Below are 13,816 nucleotides of genomic sequence, written 5' to 3' on the forward strand. Positions count from 1 at the left end.
CCGTACTGAAAGGAGAACGGACCGTGCTCCATGCAGTACGACCCGTACTGAAAGGAGAACGGGCTGTTCTTCTTGCAGAATGGGTCGTTCCAGATTTGAAATTTACCCAAAATGAACCTACAACGAAAATAGAGACAAGAGAACTGCATGAGAAAACAAAAAGAGATACAAGGAGAGGAAAACGAAAACGAAAATGATAAAAAAATTTACCTCTTTAGAAAATGAGAGTGCGAGAGAGAGATTTAAAAAATGAATGGAGGGAAAGATTAAAAAGAATGAGATTGGAGGGAAATATAAAAGGTTTCTGACGAAACTTTTAAGATCGGTTATGAAATAACCGATTTTAAAAGTAGCACTTTTAAGATCGGTCATAAAATAATCGATCTTAAAAGTACTTTTAAGATCGGTATTTTATAACCGATCTTAAAAGTTATGTCTGATACAACTTTTAAGATCGGTTACAAAAGAACCGATCTTAGAAGTGTTTAGATTATTTACAAAATTGTCACCACCTCACTTTTAAGATCGGTTACCTTATAACCAATCTTAAAACTCCAATTTTAAATCCAATTTTTGCACCAGTGCTAGAACGAGTCGTTCTGGTTTGAGAACAGGCCGTTTTGGATGTCAATTTTACACATGTTGTCAAAGTCCAGAACGGGCCGTTCCGGCTTTGAAATGAGTCGTTGCGGTGATGCTTGATGCCTATAAATAGAGAGCTCTGACACTCCCAAAAAGCACACCTTTTAGTTTTGACTTCTTTCAGTTTTGACTCCTTTCTTCTACATTCTCTTCTTTTCCTTCTACACTCTCTGAAGATCGAGGGGCACTTAGAGGAGGAGACCAAGGAGATATCTGTTTTAGTTTCAACTACTTTTATCCAGGTACGGGGAAAAGGAGATTATTTGTATGCAAAGTTACATGAGGGAATTGGGTAGAAGAGGAAGCTCGTAGGATTATGAGTAATTTTATAATTATTTCTGTTTGGAGAATTATTGGTCTTATGTGATTCTGTATATCTTTAGGATTATGAATATATATTTAATTTGTAAGAATGATGATTTGGGAGAGAGAACGAAATTATATAAAAGTGCCTGTTAGTTAGGTTTTGGAAAAATTGGATTATTTCTGTTTGAAAAATTGATGATCCCATTAGATTTTGTATGTGTTGAGGATTAGAAATATATATTTAATTTATAAGAATGATAATCTGAGAGAGAGAATGAAACTGTAGAAAAGTGCCTGTGAGTTAAGTTTTGAAATAATTGGGGGTTTTACCGTTTATGTTAAGATTATATTAAATTGGTAATTCCATTGATTATTATATTAATTTATGAATGTTATTGTTATATTACTTGATAAGAATTGATGATCTAGATGTGAATTGCTTGAGGGGTGTGTAAACCCTTATTTTGTTGGACTTATTTATTGTGTATGTGATATGAAATTGTGTATGTGATATGGAATTGAGCTATGAGATGAGATGTTGTATGAATATGAATATGATTATGATTGTGATTGTGGTTCCTCACACATATGACCAGGGATGAGACGACCCTGGGTAGGTGATGCTTCAGGGATGGCATGCCCCTGGCATAGTGTGGGATGAGGGAGGCAATTAACACGCATCACTTATGTCAAATGTGGCAGCCTTGGCATAGGGTTAATTGCAAGATAGTGTGTGGATTGTAATGTGATTGTGGTTCCTCACACTAATGACCAGGGATGAGACGAACCTTGAGTAAGTGATGCTACAAGGACGAGCGTGCCCCTAGCATGGTGTGGGATGAGTGAGACAATTAACCCGTATCACTTGTGTCAAATGTGGCGTGGCCTTGGCATAGTGTTAATTGTAAGATTAATTTGTGTGGATTGTGATGGATTGATGTAATTGAGATGTGAAGATGATGAATGATTGATAAATTATGATATATATATATATATATATATATATATATATATATATATATAATGCTTGTGAATATTTCATTAAGTAAGGAGTTATGATGAGATTATGTTGTGTTTTCCCTTGTGTGTTTTCATATAAATGTTTTCTTTTCTCACCGTACAACTTGTAGATGTTTTAGGTGAGGAAGATCCGGCTATGAGTGACATCTAGAATGTCAAAAGTTGATTTATGGGTATGCTCTGATATTGTGACATCGGGGCAGAAGATTTCTAGGACATGAATTGTATTTGTATATAGAGTTGAACCTATTATTTTGAAAATATTTTGTAACCTCTTATGTTTTATTTTCCAAGTTTCATTTTCAAAATATTTTGGATATTGAAGAATGTTTCTAAAGGTTTTTATGTGAACCCTTTTACCTATGTTGAAAATTTTATTTCCTTAGTTTATTTACATTATTACAATATATGTGTTAGGGTAGTAAGGGTGTCACAACCTGGCTCTGATACCACTAAGTGTGACACCCTTTACCCCATACATAAATATACAATAAATATAAAAATAAAATTATTCATAATTAAAAAACAAATCTCCAACCACATAAGGATAAATAGTTCATATTCATAAACTTAATCCAAATAACATGTCAACAAAATTACAAATAAATGAAACCAAATTTTCAACTAGTTCAATGGAAATAGCACCCTAAACTAATCCTAGCTATGCCTAATATCACATATCCTATCAGAGCAAGTCCGACACTAAATTTTAAGCTTCATCACCAATATCATCATGCTAAAAGTCATCTGCAACATAATTAAAACATATACAAAGACAAACAAACAAGGGAGTGAGAAACATCTCACTCAAGCTCAAAGTATGGAAATAACTATTAGATAACAACATATACAAAGTAATCCTAGAAGAATAACACACACACAAGCCAAGCATGGGACAGTATCACACACAGATGTCATTCCATTAAAACATGTCACTTATTATGCAAGGATGTCATGGATTCGACTCACAAATGCATGCATGTGGCACTAATCACATATCACTAGTATGTTGTCGAAGCAATGTCATGGATTCGACTCACAAATGCATGCATGTGGCGCTAATCACATATCACTAGTATGTTATCGAAGCAACACACCTGGAATAGTCTAAGACATGCATGGCTCAACCCTTTAATTGCACTCTTAACTAGAAAGATGTACTATACTAGGGTCTCGTCAGGATTGCGAAGTCGCGCAAGTTACGTCCCATGCACACAAACAGGCAGAACTAAGACATCCAAACCGCGTTATCCCTTAGGACTCCCCCAAGTTGTTACACAAGGAAGGTTTTCCCTAATAGTGTACTCCACATCGTACCCCATACATAAATGCATATGATGCATGTTACATAATCACAATGTAACAGACTCATCACTTCATGTTATTCATCACTTTATCACGTTACACAATTTTCACATTTTTACATATAATCACACTACTCATTCAGTACAAATACTCAAATATACATCCAGAATATGAATCAACACTCAATTTAGTCTTAAACATGTCAATCCATGCCAATTAATCTTATTCCTAATAGTTTCACATTTGAACCCATAAAGAACTCTAAATCAGATCAAACATATCAATTATTAAAATTGAACACGTATCCACCCTCAGAATCATATAAGGAACGCAATGGAACAATAAATTAGAAAGTCAAACAGAAAACATTGATTAAGTGTCCGTTTCTATAGACATACATCAGACAAATGATTGGGGGTCAATCTTATTATCAAACATATCAATTATTGAAATAACACATATCCACACTCAAAATCACTCAATGAATGCAATAGAACAATTAGAAAGCAAAATAGAAAACATTTATTAAGTGTTCGTTCCTATAAGCATACATCGAGCAAAGGATTGGAGGTCAATCTTGCTACACAGAAATTATCCCTGCACCTCGAGCGAGGTTTCTCACCCCCTCCTTACCTTGTTTACGCGAATGCAAAACGTGAGTAGATTCCGAATGATCCTCCTCTCTTGGTTTTCCCGAGTCTTCAGAGCACAAAGCGTACAGAAAGAAGACAGAAAGTGAGAAGCATGAAAATAACCTCCGAAGTCCTTTTAATTTACTTAAAATAACAACAACAATGACAATAATAATAATAAAATTACTACTACATCCTTCCTTCTACCTTTATAAAACAATTAAAATAATTAAAACATACTTCCTCCTTTTAATACAATAACATATGCTTAACCTTTAATAAAATACATTTTCATAAAAAAAAATATCTTGTATCAAATAATCAAAATAATAATTAAAAATCATGCTTTATATTAAAATAGAACTCATATAAAATGGTTAAATAATATTAAATTTCTTCTAATAAAAATATTAAAACATTAAAATAAATAATAACATATTAATAATATAGTTTATAAAAACTGGAGTGTTATAATAAATAAACTAAATAAGTTATAAATAAGAAGAAAAAAATATTTATGTCAAATTTTTTGACTTATTTAATATATCGAATGTTTTATTTTATCTAACATAAAAATATAACTAAAATAAATCAAAATTTAGACTTAACTCATAAATGAAAAGTAACATTTCTTTTTGAAATTAAATAGGGAAATCTATACTTAAAATAGTCAGAATAAATAATTTACTTGAAATTATATCAAAATATAAATTATTATGGTATTTTTCTAATTTGATATTTAATAATTTAAATATAAAAATATTTTTTCCTCCTTATGACTTATTTTATTTACTTAGTTATTTTATCTAATTAAAACCAAAGTATGAATAAAAACAATGATTAATTTTTATGAAAGTAAGCATATTAACTTATGAGAATGAATTTTTCTTCCAAAAAGCAAGTAGAAAATTTTACATAGAAAATTCATGGGAATGAAAAATTTACCTGAAATCTTATTCAAAACTAAATTATTAAGATAGTTTTTAATTCTCTATTATAATACCAAGAATTTTTCTTTTGCTTCTTTTCTATGTTAATTTATTGACTGTTTGATTTTATTTAGCATAAAATTATGAATAAAATATAACAAAAGATAGTGAATATCTTTCATACAAATAAGATTCTTTTAATCTTAATTCGTACTTGAATAAAATACAACAAAAAATAGTGAATATCTTTTATAAATAAGTTTTTTTTTTTATATATAGAATTCAACTTTTAACTAATCCAGCTATCTTTCATTTGTTAATCATACGAGGATTGATTTGATTTTAAGATATTAATTTTTTGAATACACCAGCTTTCAAGAAACATATTTTAACTTCAAGCAAATTAAGTGCATATGTTATATTATAAATTAGCATATATTTTGATTCTTAGCTTAAAACTTTTAAGATATAATTTTTTTAAATAACACTATATATTAGTGAATTTTATTTAGTTGACAAACTTAAATTATTAACTTGCGCTCAGAGTACTGTTTATATAAAAAAAAAAAATTATTTATGTGAAAATTTCTCTTTATTTTAATCTCCAAAATTAAGCTATATTTGCTTTGTTGTATGTGCTGTTTCTAATTGGAATTTTGTTTTTGGGAGATGAAGTCTTTGTATCCCTAACGACAATCTAACTTTATTATAAGGAATGTAATATTTATGATTAATTGATGAAGGAACTTTGTTATTTAACTTCATTTATATTGAAGATGTTACATAGATTTTGTTTTGAATCTACAAATGTCTCAATATATTTTGTATATTTCATAGAGTAGTATTATGCTTTCTATTGATGAATGATTGAATCACCAAACCAAAAGTTTTGGTGAGTTTTTGTCCATAGGATTTAATACAACATTGCATTCAAACTTCCTAAAATATTATATATTCTACATCAAATTTCAATGATCCAACTATTTAATTATAAATTCTTAATGAATAGATCAAGTATGTAAATATTTAAAAAAAATTTGAAAATCATATGATACTTCATTTTATAAATTCAAATTGATGGATAACCATAAAAATATTTTATATGTTGATTTGAATTTATGTAACGAAGTATTAAATAATTTTTAAATTTTTTAAAAATTTGCAAGCTTATTCTATTTATTAAGAACTTTTAATTTAATGGTTGAATAATTAAAATTCAATATAAAACATTAATTATTGAATGAAATAAGTATAATTAGACTTACTTTTGGAGTAAGTGGATCACTCCTTATATGTATAAGGGAGGGATGTAACAGCCCAAAATCGCTGGGCCAGAGGTCCAATTGATTGCCTGGAACGGGCCGTTTCAAAAGTGAAACGGGCCGTTCCGAAATAAGAAAAATGCCCAAAATTGGAGAAGCAGAACGGACCGTTCTGGTTTGGAGAACAGGCCGTTCTGGTGAGAGAACGGGCCTTTCTGCTGGGATTGAGAACGGGCCGAACGACCCGTTCTCTCACCAGAACGGCCCGTTCTTCAAACTAGAACGGCCCGTTCTCCAAAACAGAATGGCCCGTTCTGCTTCTCCAATTTTGGACATTTTTCTTATTCTGGAACGACCCGTTTCACTTTTGAAACGGCCCGTTCCGGGCAATCAATTGGGCCTCTGGCCCAGCGATTTTGGGTTGTTACAAGGGAAGAGATTCATTTACTCATGTTTTTGCTAGAATTAATTTATTAGTCAATAATTCATGTTTTACATTAAATTTCAATAATTCAACTATTACATTAAAAGTTCTTAACATATAAATTAAGTCTACATATTTGATGTTTTGTATTATTTGTAAATTTGAATTAATGAAATGAAGTATTAAATAATTTTCAAATATTTTAAAAATTTGCAAATTTGATCTATGAGAAATAAATTTTTTTAATTTAATAGTTAAATATTGAAATTTGATGTAAAACATAAGATATTAAGTAAAGTAAATTTAGATAGACTTCCTCCTATCACTACAAGAATGTTCCGATTTAGAGTCGGCCAAAAGTCGACTCTAAATCATAAAAACCGACGTAATATTGTCGGTTATTCGTCGGTTTTTGGTTGACGCTAAATTAGTCGACACAATTTTTTTTTGTGTCGGCTAAGCCATCACTAACAAATTTATTTATTTTAATTTTTTATTGTCGGTTAAGCCGACACTATATTGACACAAAATTTATTTTATTTTTTTCTTTATCTTCTTTTTCCAGCTTATCATTTATTCATTCGTATTTTTAACATTCCTAGGACTTGATCCGTGAACCTTGAGGTCTTAAGTGAACTTGATAACCAAGTGTACTAGAACACATTATGCGTATATAACATTGAAAAAATTATCTTTATCTCTCTTAAAGCACGTATACTATCGAAAAAGTCGACGTTATTTTAAGATGTAGCGTCGGCTTTTTCGACACTAAATTTAAATTAAGTTTAGTGTCGGAAAAGCCGACGCTATTCTTTAAATATAGCGTCAGCTTTTTCGACACTAATTTAAATTAAATTAGTGTCTGAAAAGCCGACGCTATATTTAAATAATAGCGTCGGCTTTTTTGACGTTAAACTTAAAATAAATTTAAATTAAATATTTTAAGTTTAGCGTCGGCTTTTCCGACGCTATTCTTTAAATATAGCGTCGACTTTTGCTACACTAATTTAATTTAAATTGCTTTTTCAACACTATTTACGTCAACTATATTAACCGACGCTTATTTTTCGTCGCTTATTCACCGTTTTCTTGTAGTGTATATATATTTATATATACATATAATATTTAAATTATTTATTTTATATTGTTTTACCATTTACCTCTTTTAAAATATGTCTATAAAATATAGAAAGATGTTGTTTATATTGATTTACAAATTGATAATTACATTTTTAATTATTTAATATTTTATTTTATATATACTATGCTCATGAATCAATTTGCCAAAGATTGTTTTCGGTTTAATCACTAATCACAGTTGCTCAAATTCAAAGCATGCAACTCTTAAGATAGACTTTTATATTTTCTGATCACATATATTTTATCACAACCAAATATTATCGTAATTTATCTTTTAAGGAACCAAATATTTATTCTTGATACAACACTATATAATATGATAGGATTCAGCATAGGAATAGTTATTAAGCACTAGGGTTCGCCAATTAACTCAATTGACTCTGCTGCATAGTTTTCTGACCTGCCCGTTGGTGCCGGTAAGTGGGTTAAGGTTGCTCATCTTGACCATTGCATTAGCAAAATCTGTTCTAAAGGCTGAAGGGTTCGTAGCATAAACCGTAACGAGGGAGTCTGTGGAACCACCATTAAAGAGCTCTTGATCCGACACCAAGAGACCCCTTTTGTTCACTAAATTAAGGTAATAAGCATTGTCAAAAAGGTTTGGGGTGGTGCTGTCTAAAGAAGTTAAGTTGAAATCACCTCCTGTCCTGGGACAATTAAATTGCAATGCTCTTGCATACAATGGATCTATATTGTTTCCTTCATAAATCCTCGATCGAAAAAATAAACATTTGGCCTTGCCAGTTGTGTGAGCACCTGCAAACAAATTTAACTTGTTGAATTATATAAGTAATGGACTTTATATATATATATATATATATCATACATCAATAAATTATTGACATGAATAGAACGATATTCAATCTACTTAAATAAAATTTTAAATTTAAATTTTATATTTTAAAAAAATTAAAAAATGAGAACTTCCTTAGTAAAAGTGGTCATCCTTACTAAAAATGACAGAAAAAACTATTCATTAACAAAGTTGGTGATACTTCTCAGGTTATAATAAAAAATATGATAACATGTGATACATATATAACAAAACCCTCGTAGTGCATTATATATATATATATATATATATATATATTATGATAATTAACCTCTATAACCTGTAAAACTTGTTTAGCTAGCAATGGGTTATCTACCTGATAAAGCAACCATTTCATTGGCCGTGAAATTCTTGTTTGCGAAAGCAGTGATAAGGCCTGTAAGCTCCGAAAAGGGAGAGGGTAATTCTGTGTTGGCAGCATTCAAATCTGCAGTAGTTGAGTCTCTTCTGCCCAAGCCAACACTCCAACTTGGTCCACCAAGCTGACAATCATTTTTCATGCATCAGTTATGCACACACAAATAACGTTTTTCACTCTAATTTTTTCTTTTCTTCTAAAAAATATCGTATCCTTACCATTTCAATAAGAACTCCTGGGCATTAATTAATTTTCCTTTCACATTATCGGTTGTCATTAAAATATTATTCATTCTTCCAACTTCTTCTATTATTATTAAAATATTATATACAATATTTTATTTTTTAATAATAAAATTAATAAATAGTATTTTACTACTATTTATTATATATAAGAGTTGACTTGATATTCTTATAATCAATTATTATCGATATTAAAATAATGTTTGATTAGTAAAAGTCATACTTTGTAAATACATATTAGTCTTTAATTATTAATTTTAGAATATTGCATAGATGATATCCATAGACAAAAAAATAAATAAATTATTGTTATCTGTAAAAAAAAAAAAAAAATATATATATATATATATAATAGTGCTATATATATAGGGAAAATATTAATAGAAGGATTTTTATTTATTGTGAAAAAAATATAGCTATAAATCTGAATCATATAAATATGATCATTATTAAAATTTAGTTATTTGTGCTTTAAAAAAAATTTAATTATTTGTCACATGACCTCCTGAAAATTCTTGTGTATTTATCTTTTAGTATTGTACTAATTAATATGATATAATGATTCAATTTTATAATTATAATTTCTTATGCATAAATTTTATAATTTCTAAAAAGTTTTAGATAATAAAAAAAAAATGCGTTCAAAGGAATGTATGGCATAATGTGTTATCAACATTTTTCTAACTGCATAATTAATAACTTAATTGATTATGTCAAAATCCGTAAAAAAATTAAATAACAATAAAAATATACAGTTTGTTTGCAATACTTTTCAGCTAGTTGAAAGTTTATTTTACTAACAAATACTTAATTATTTCATATTTCAAATGTTAATTTTGATATATATATATATATATATATATATATATATATATATATATATATATATATATCTCGTTGATATATCCGTCAATTTTGAGTTTAATTATGACTTTTTCTGGTAATCTCTGTAAAAGCTTTGGTTGTCATTTATATTATAGGCATAACAATTATAGCAAAAAAATTGACTTTCGGAGCAAACTGATCACTTCTTATTTTTGTTTCAAATGTTATTTTCCTCATTTAGTATCATTTGTATTTGAGCTTAATTTGAGGTGGGCACACCTTATATGATATATCCAATTTAAGCAATTGTATTACTAATCAAATCTTTAGCTTATAAAAAAATTTACTTTTTCTCAAATGAATACTTACAGCGACAGTGCCATCTCTTGCGGCAACGGCTACGATGTCCGCGCAAGAGACAACACCAGGGCACAGTGTCTCTAGTTTATCTTTTATGTTCTCTATCACATCCAAACCTCTTATAGAATTAGCATTGGGAAGGGCACTTTGTTCTCCCACGAACGTTGGTGTGTCGGCCAACAATATAGACCCATCACATCCCTATAATAAGAAGCAAACAAAAGTTGGAAAATCAAAGAATATTAATTTCTATAATATAATCATCGAGAATATATATTTTTTATTTTCTTTCATATATGCATGCATTATTGTACGTGAGATTTTTCTAAAGAGGAAAAATAAATTAACTCTTGTTCTTCTATTCATATCTCCATTATTAGTGTGTTTGATTTTATGAGATGAATATATATAAGTTGTTACCGGGGGTTAAATTGTTAGTAAATCATGATTCACACGTGGAAGAGTATCGGAACTCATGCATATTGTATGAATCAGCTAAAAAATAAGCATTAAATTTAAAAGAATATAAGAACTTGCTTGGACAAAGCAATCGTGGAAATGAAGACGGAGCAAGGATGCACCCATGCGAGGCTCTTTCAACACAGCAGCGGTTACTAGTGTCTTAATAGTAGTAAGTGCCTCAGGACATGATAAATCATAGAATTTAGGGCTTAGTTCATCAGCTGAAGCCGTCACAAGAAGGCACAAGAACAAAAACTTCCTGAGTTTGAGGTCAGGAAATGTCAACCAGGGTCGATAACTAGCAGACATGGTTATAGGAAAATATGATAGTTTGTGATTCATGCATGGTTTAGAACCAAAGATATGATCCCTTTTTATATACGAGGCTTACCTTGGATAGTTGCACTGTTTGATTATAAGATTACTTATAATATTATTAAAATTATCTAGATACCTCCACCTCCACGTGTTATATATGCTGCAACCAATTTTTCTCGTGTTAATGGTCCTTTTATTTGATAATGTCAATGAACAATTATGAGCATTTAATAATTGTATGTAGTGCTGATTTTCTGTGCACAGGATGGTCCAGCCTCTAGTATGAAAAGGACAGTGAGTAGAAATATAAAATGGAACTGTACTGTGACTATTTTTAAGAAAATAATTTTTCAACTTTAACACGGAAATGATCGAATGATATACCCAATCAATAGTATACTTATCAATTTTTATAATTTATAAATTACATATTTTCTATATATATATATATATATATATATATATATATATATCTTTGTAATCATAATTATCGATTGATATAATTTATAAATCACTTATTTTTTATATATATCTTTGGATGAATATGTTATCATAATGTAAGTCACATATCCATTTGTGTACATTAAAAATAATTTATCCACTAAAATTTCTCTGTCATCACTATCTTTTATATGAAGTAAAAATGACAATCATAGAACTTAGGAGATTTTGTCTTTTCAATTTATGAAACTACAATTTAATATTAATCAATTACAAATATGAAATCAATTAGATCCCGTATAAAAAAAATAAAAAAAAATAATTAAAACAAACTTAACACACTTATCTATTGTGTTTGAATCAATTATTAGATATATTTACATCATGATTTCCAAACCTAAAATAAATCACATAATACAATAAATATATTTACAGTGAAAATATATATATGTCAAGTAGCATTCAATCCATTTTCATAAAACAAAATTACAACAATTAATAGTAACTCAAATAAATAAAAATTCTAACATTTTCTCACTTGGACAATATTAATTGGATTTTATTTGTTTTGAAAATGACTCTCGAATTAACTACTATGATCATAAAACAACCTGAATATAATTAACATAAAAAAATGATCAATACCACTAATAAAATCGCAAATCAAGAATCATGATAAATACAAACTATTTAAAGTTTAATTTACCAATGACCAGATAACTAACAATCTCATCGGCATGATCATAACACAAATGTGAAATACAAGTACACATCAAAGCATAATTTATGTGTTCTTTTCATGTTATTGTGTATGGATCTTATATTGTGTCTTACCAAGAAAACACAACCAATCTCCTCAAGGACATTATATATATATATATATATATATATATATATATATATATATATATATATATATACATATATATGTGTGCGCGCGTGCGTGTGTCATATATTCATGTTTCTCATGAAACAACATTTTTTGAAAAGAACTAAATCATCTCAAGATATACTACTTAATAATCATTGCATTATCAATGTAAAATGTGATTACATAATAACAATAAACATATAAAATCATTACAACTCTTATAATTGTTAAATATACATATAATATATTTTTATTCAATTTAGGTAATTATTAACATATCTTATGCTTGTAAATTGTTTTTTTTTCATAGAACACTTAATCAAGAGTTAATGTTATTTTTGAATTTAATTGTTTAAATATTAAGTGTTTTTAATATTTTCTTTGTTAAGGTATAACACAAAATGAAAATAATTTGAAAGTTATAAGTCTCAAAAGGGAACCATAACTCTAAGCTATATAGAAGACTCCCTATGAGCTAGTGAAATTTGCTTAGAGAGTGACCAAATCTCAGTCTAAAGTGAGTCAAGTTAGAGAGCAACCCTCAAAGATGATATCAGATTGCTTAAAGTGAGCAGGGTACTTGCTTAAAGCAAGTGGAATTTGCTTAAAGTTACCATAAGAAAGCTCTAAGTTAGTGAAGCAAAAGAATGCCTCTGAAGGATCACACAAGCTCGCTCAAAATGAGTTACATGGATGCTTTGAGTGAGTAAAATTTGCTCAAACCCACCATAGGAGTGTTCTAAGCAAGTCATAACAAAATTCACCTCTAGAAGATCGTGCAAGCTCATTTAAACTGAGCTACATGGATACTCTTAAGTGAGCATATTTGACCTAAAATCCCATTAAAAAATGTTATAAAATAAGGTTTCTAGGAGGACTTTGTGTCACTACTTTTCTAAGCACAATTTTAGAGAAATTAGAGAGAATTCTTGTGAGAACGTTCTTGTAATTACGAGTCAATCAAATATCCCTTTTCTTTTGTATATTCCTTAGTCATGAGTGGTGAGTTCTTTATTGTTGGATATTAAGATAGCTACTTTATCTATGTAAATTCTCTGTTCTTTTATTCAATAAAGTTTTTATTCAGTTAATCATTTTATGCTTATGATTAATGTTTGTTGTGTCCTGGTCAACCTCTGCATAATTTTAAAATTTTTAATTGAAATTGAAAATCCCTTTAAAATTAAGACACAAATAAAACGTTGATAACATTTATTACTAGAAATAGGATAAACCTTATCAATTGACTTTTGGCCCCTGGCCTTAAAACAAGTTGTTTAACAAAATTATCAAGGGATTAAGATTTTTCTTAAACAACTTAGAATTTTTCGCCTAAAAAATTAAGGTTTAAATATAATTTCAGGTTGTCAAATCAAATGTATAATGTCATCATTAAATGAAAATTTAAGAGGATTTGTATGGAGAAAGTTAGTAAATCAATCTTTGA

The 13,816-nt window shown here is 28.8% G+C and overlaps 1 protein-coding gene across 1 annotated transcript; it reads right to left on the reverse strand.

The window, feature by feature from the left end:
* Window positions 1-7,899: 7,899 nt before the first annotated feature.
* On the reverse strand, window positions 7,900-11,095 carry LOC109814138 (cationic peroxidase 1). Its single transcript, XM_020378489.3, has 4 exons — window positions 10,815-11,095; window positions 10,287-10,478; window positions 8,809-8,974; window positions 7,900-8,416 (listed from the first exon to the last, which is right to left on the reverse strand). Exons 1-4 carry the CDS (start codon window positions 11,079-11,081, stop codon window positions 8,031-8,033), a joined length of 1,011 nt encoding a protein of 336 aa, XP_020234078.2. The 5' UTR covers window positions 11,082-11,095; the 3' UTR covers window positions 7,900-8,030.
* Between the last annotated feature and the right edge of the window lie 2,721 nt (window positions 11,096-13,816).

Source organism: Cajanus cajan, chromosome 3 (assembly GCF_000230855.2).
Source record: "Cajanus cajan strain Asha chromosome 3, NIPB_CcT2T_4, whole genome shotgun sequence".
NCBI classification, from domain to species: Eukaryota; Viridiplantae; Streptophyta; class Magnoliopsida; order Fabales; family Fabaceae; genus Cajanus; species Cajanus cajan.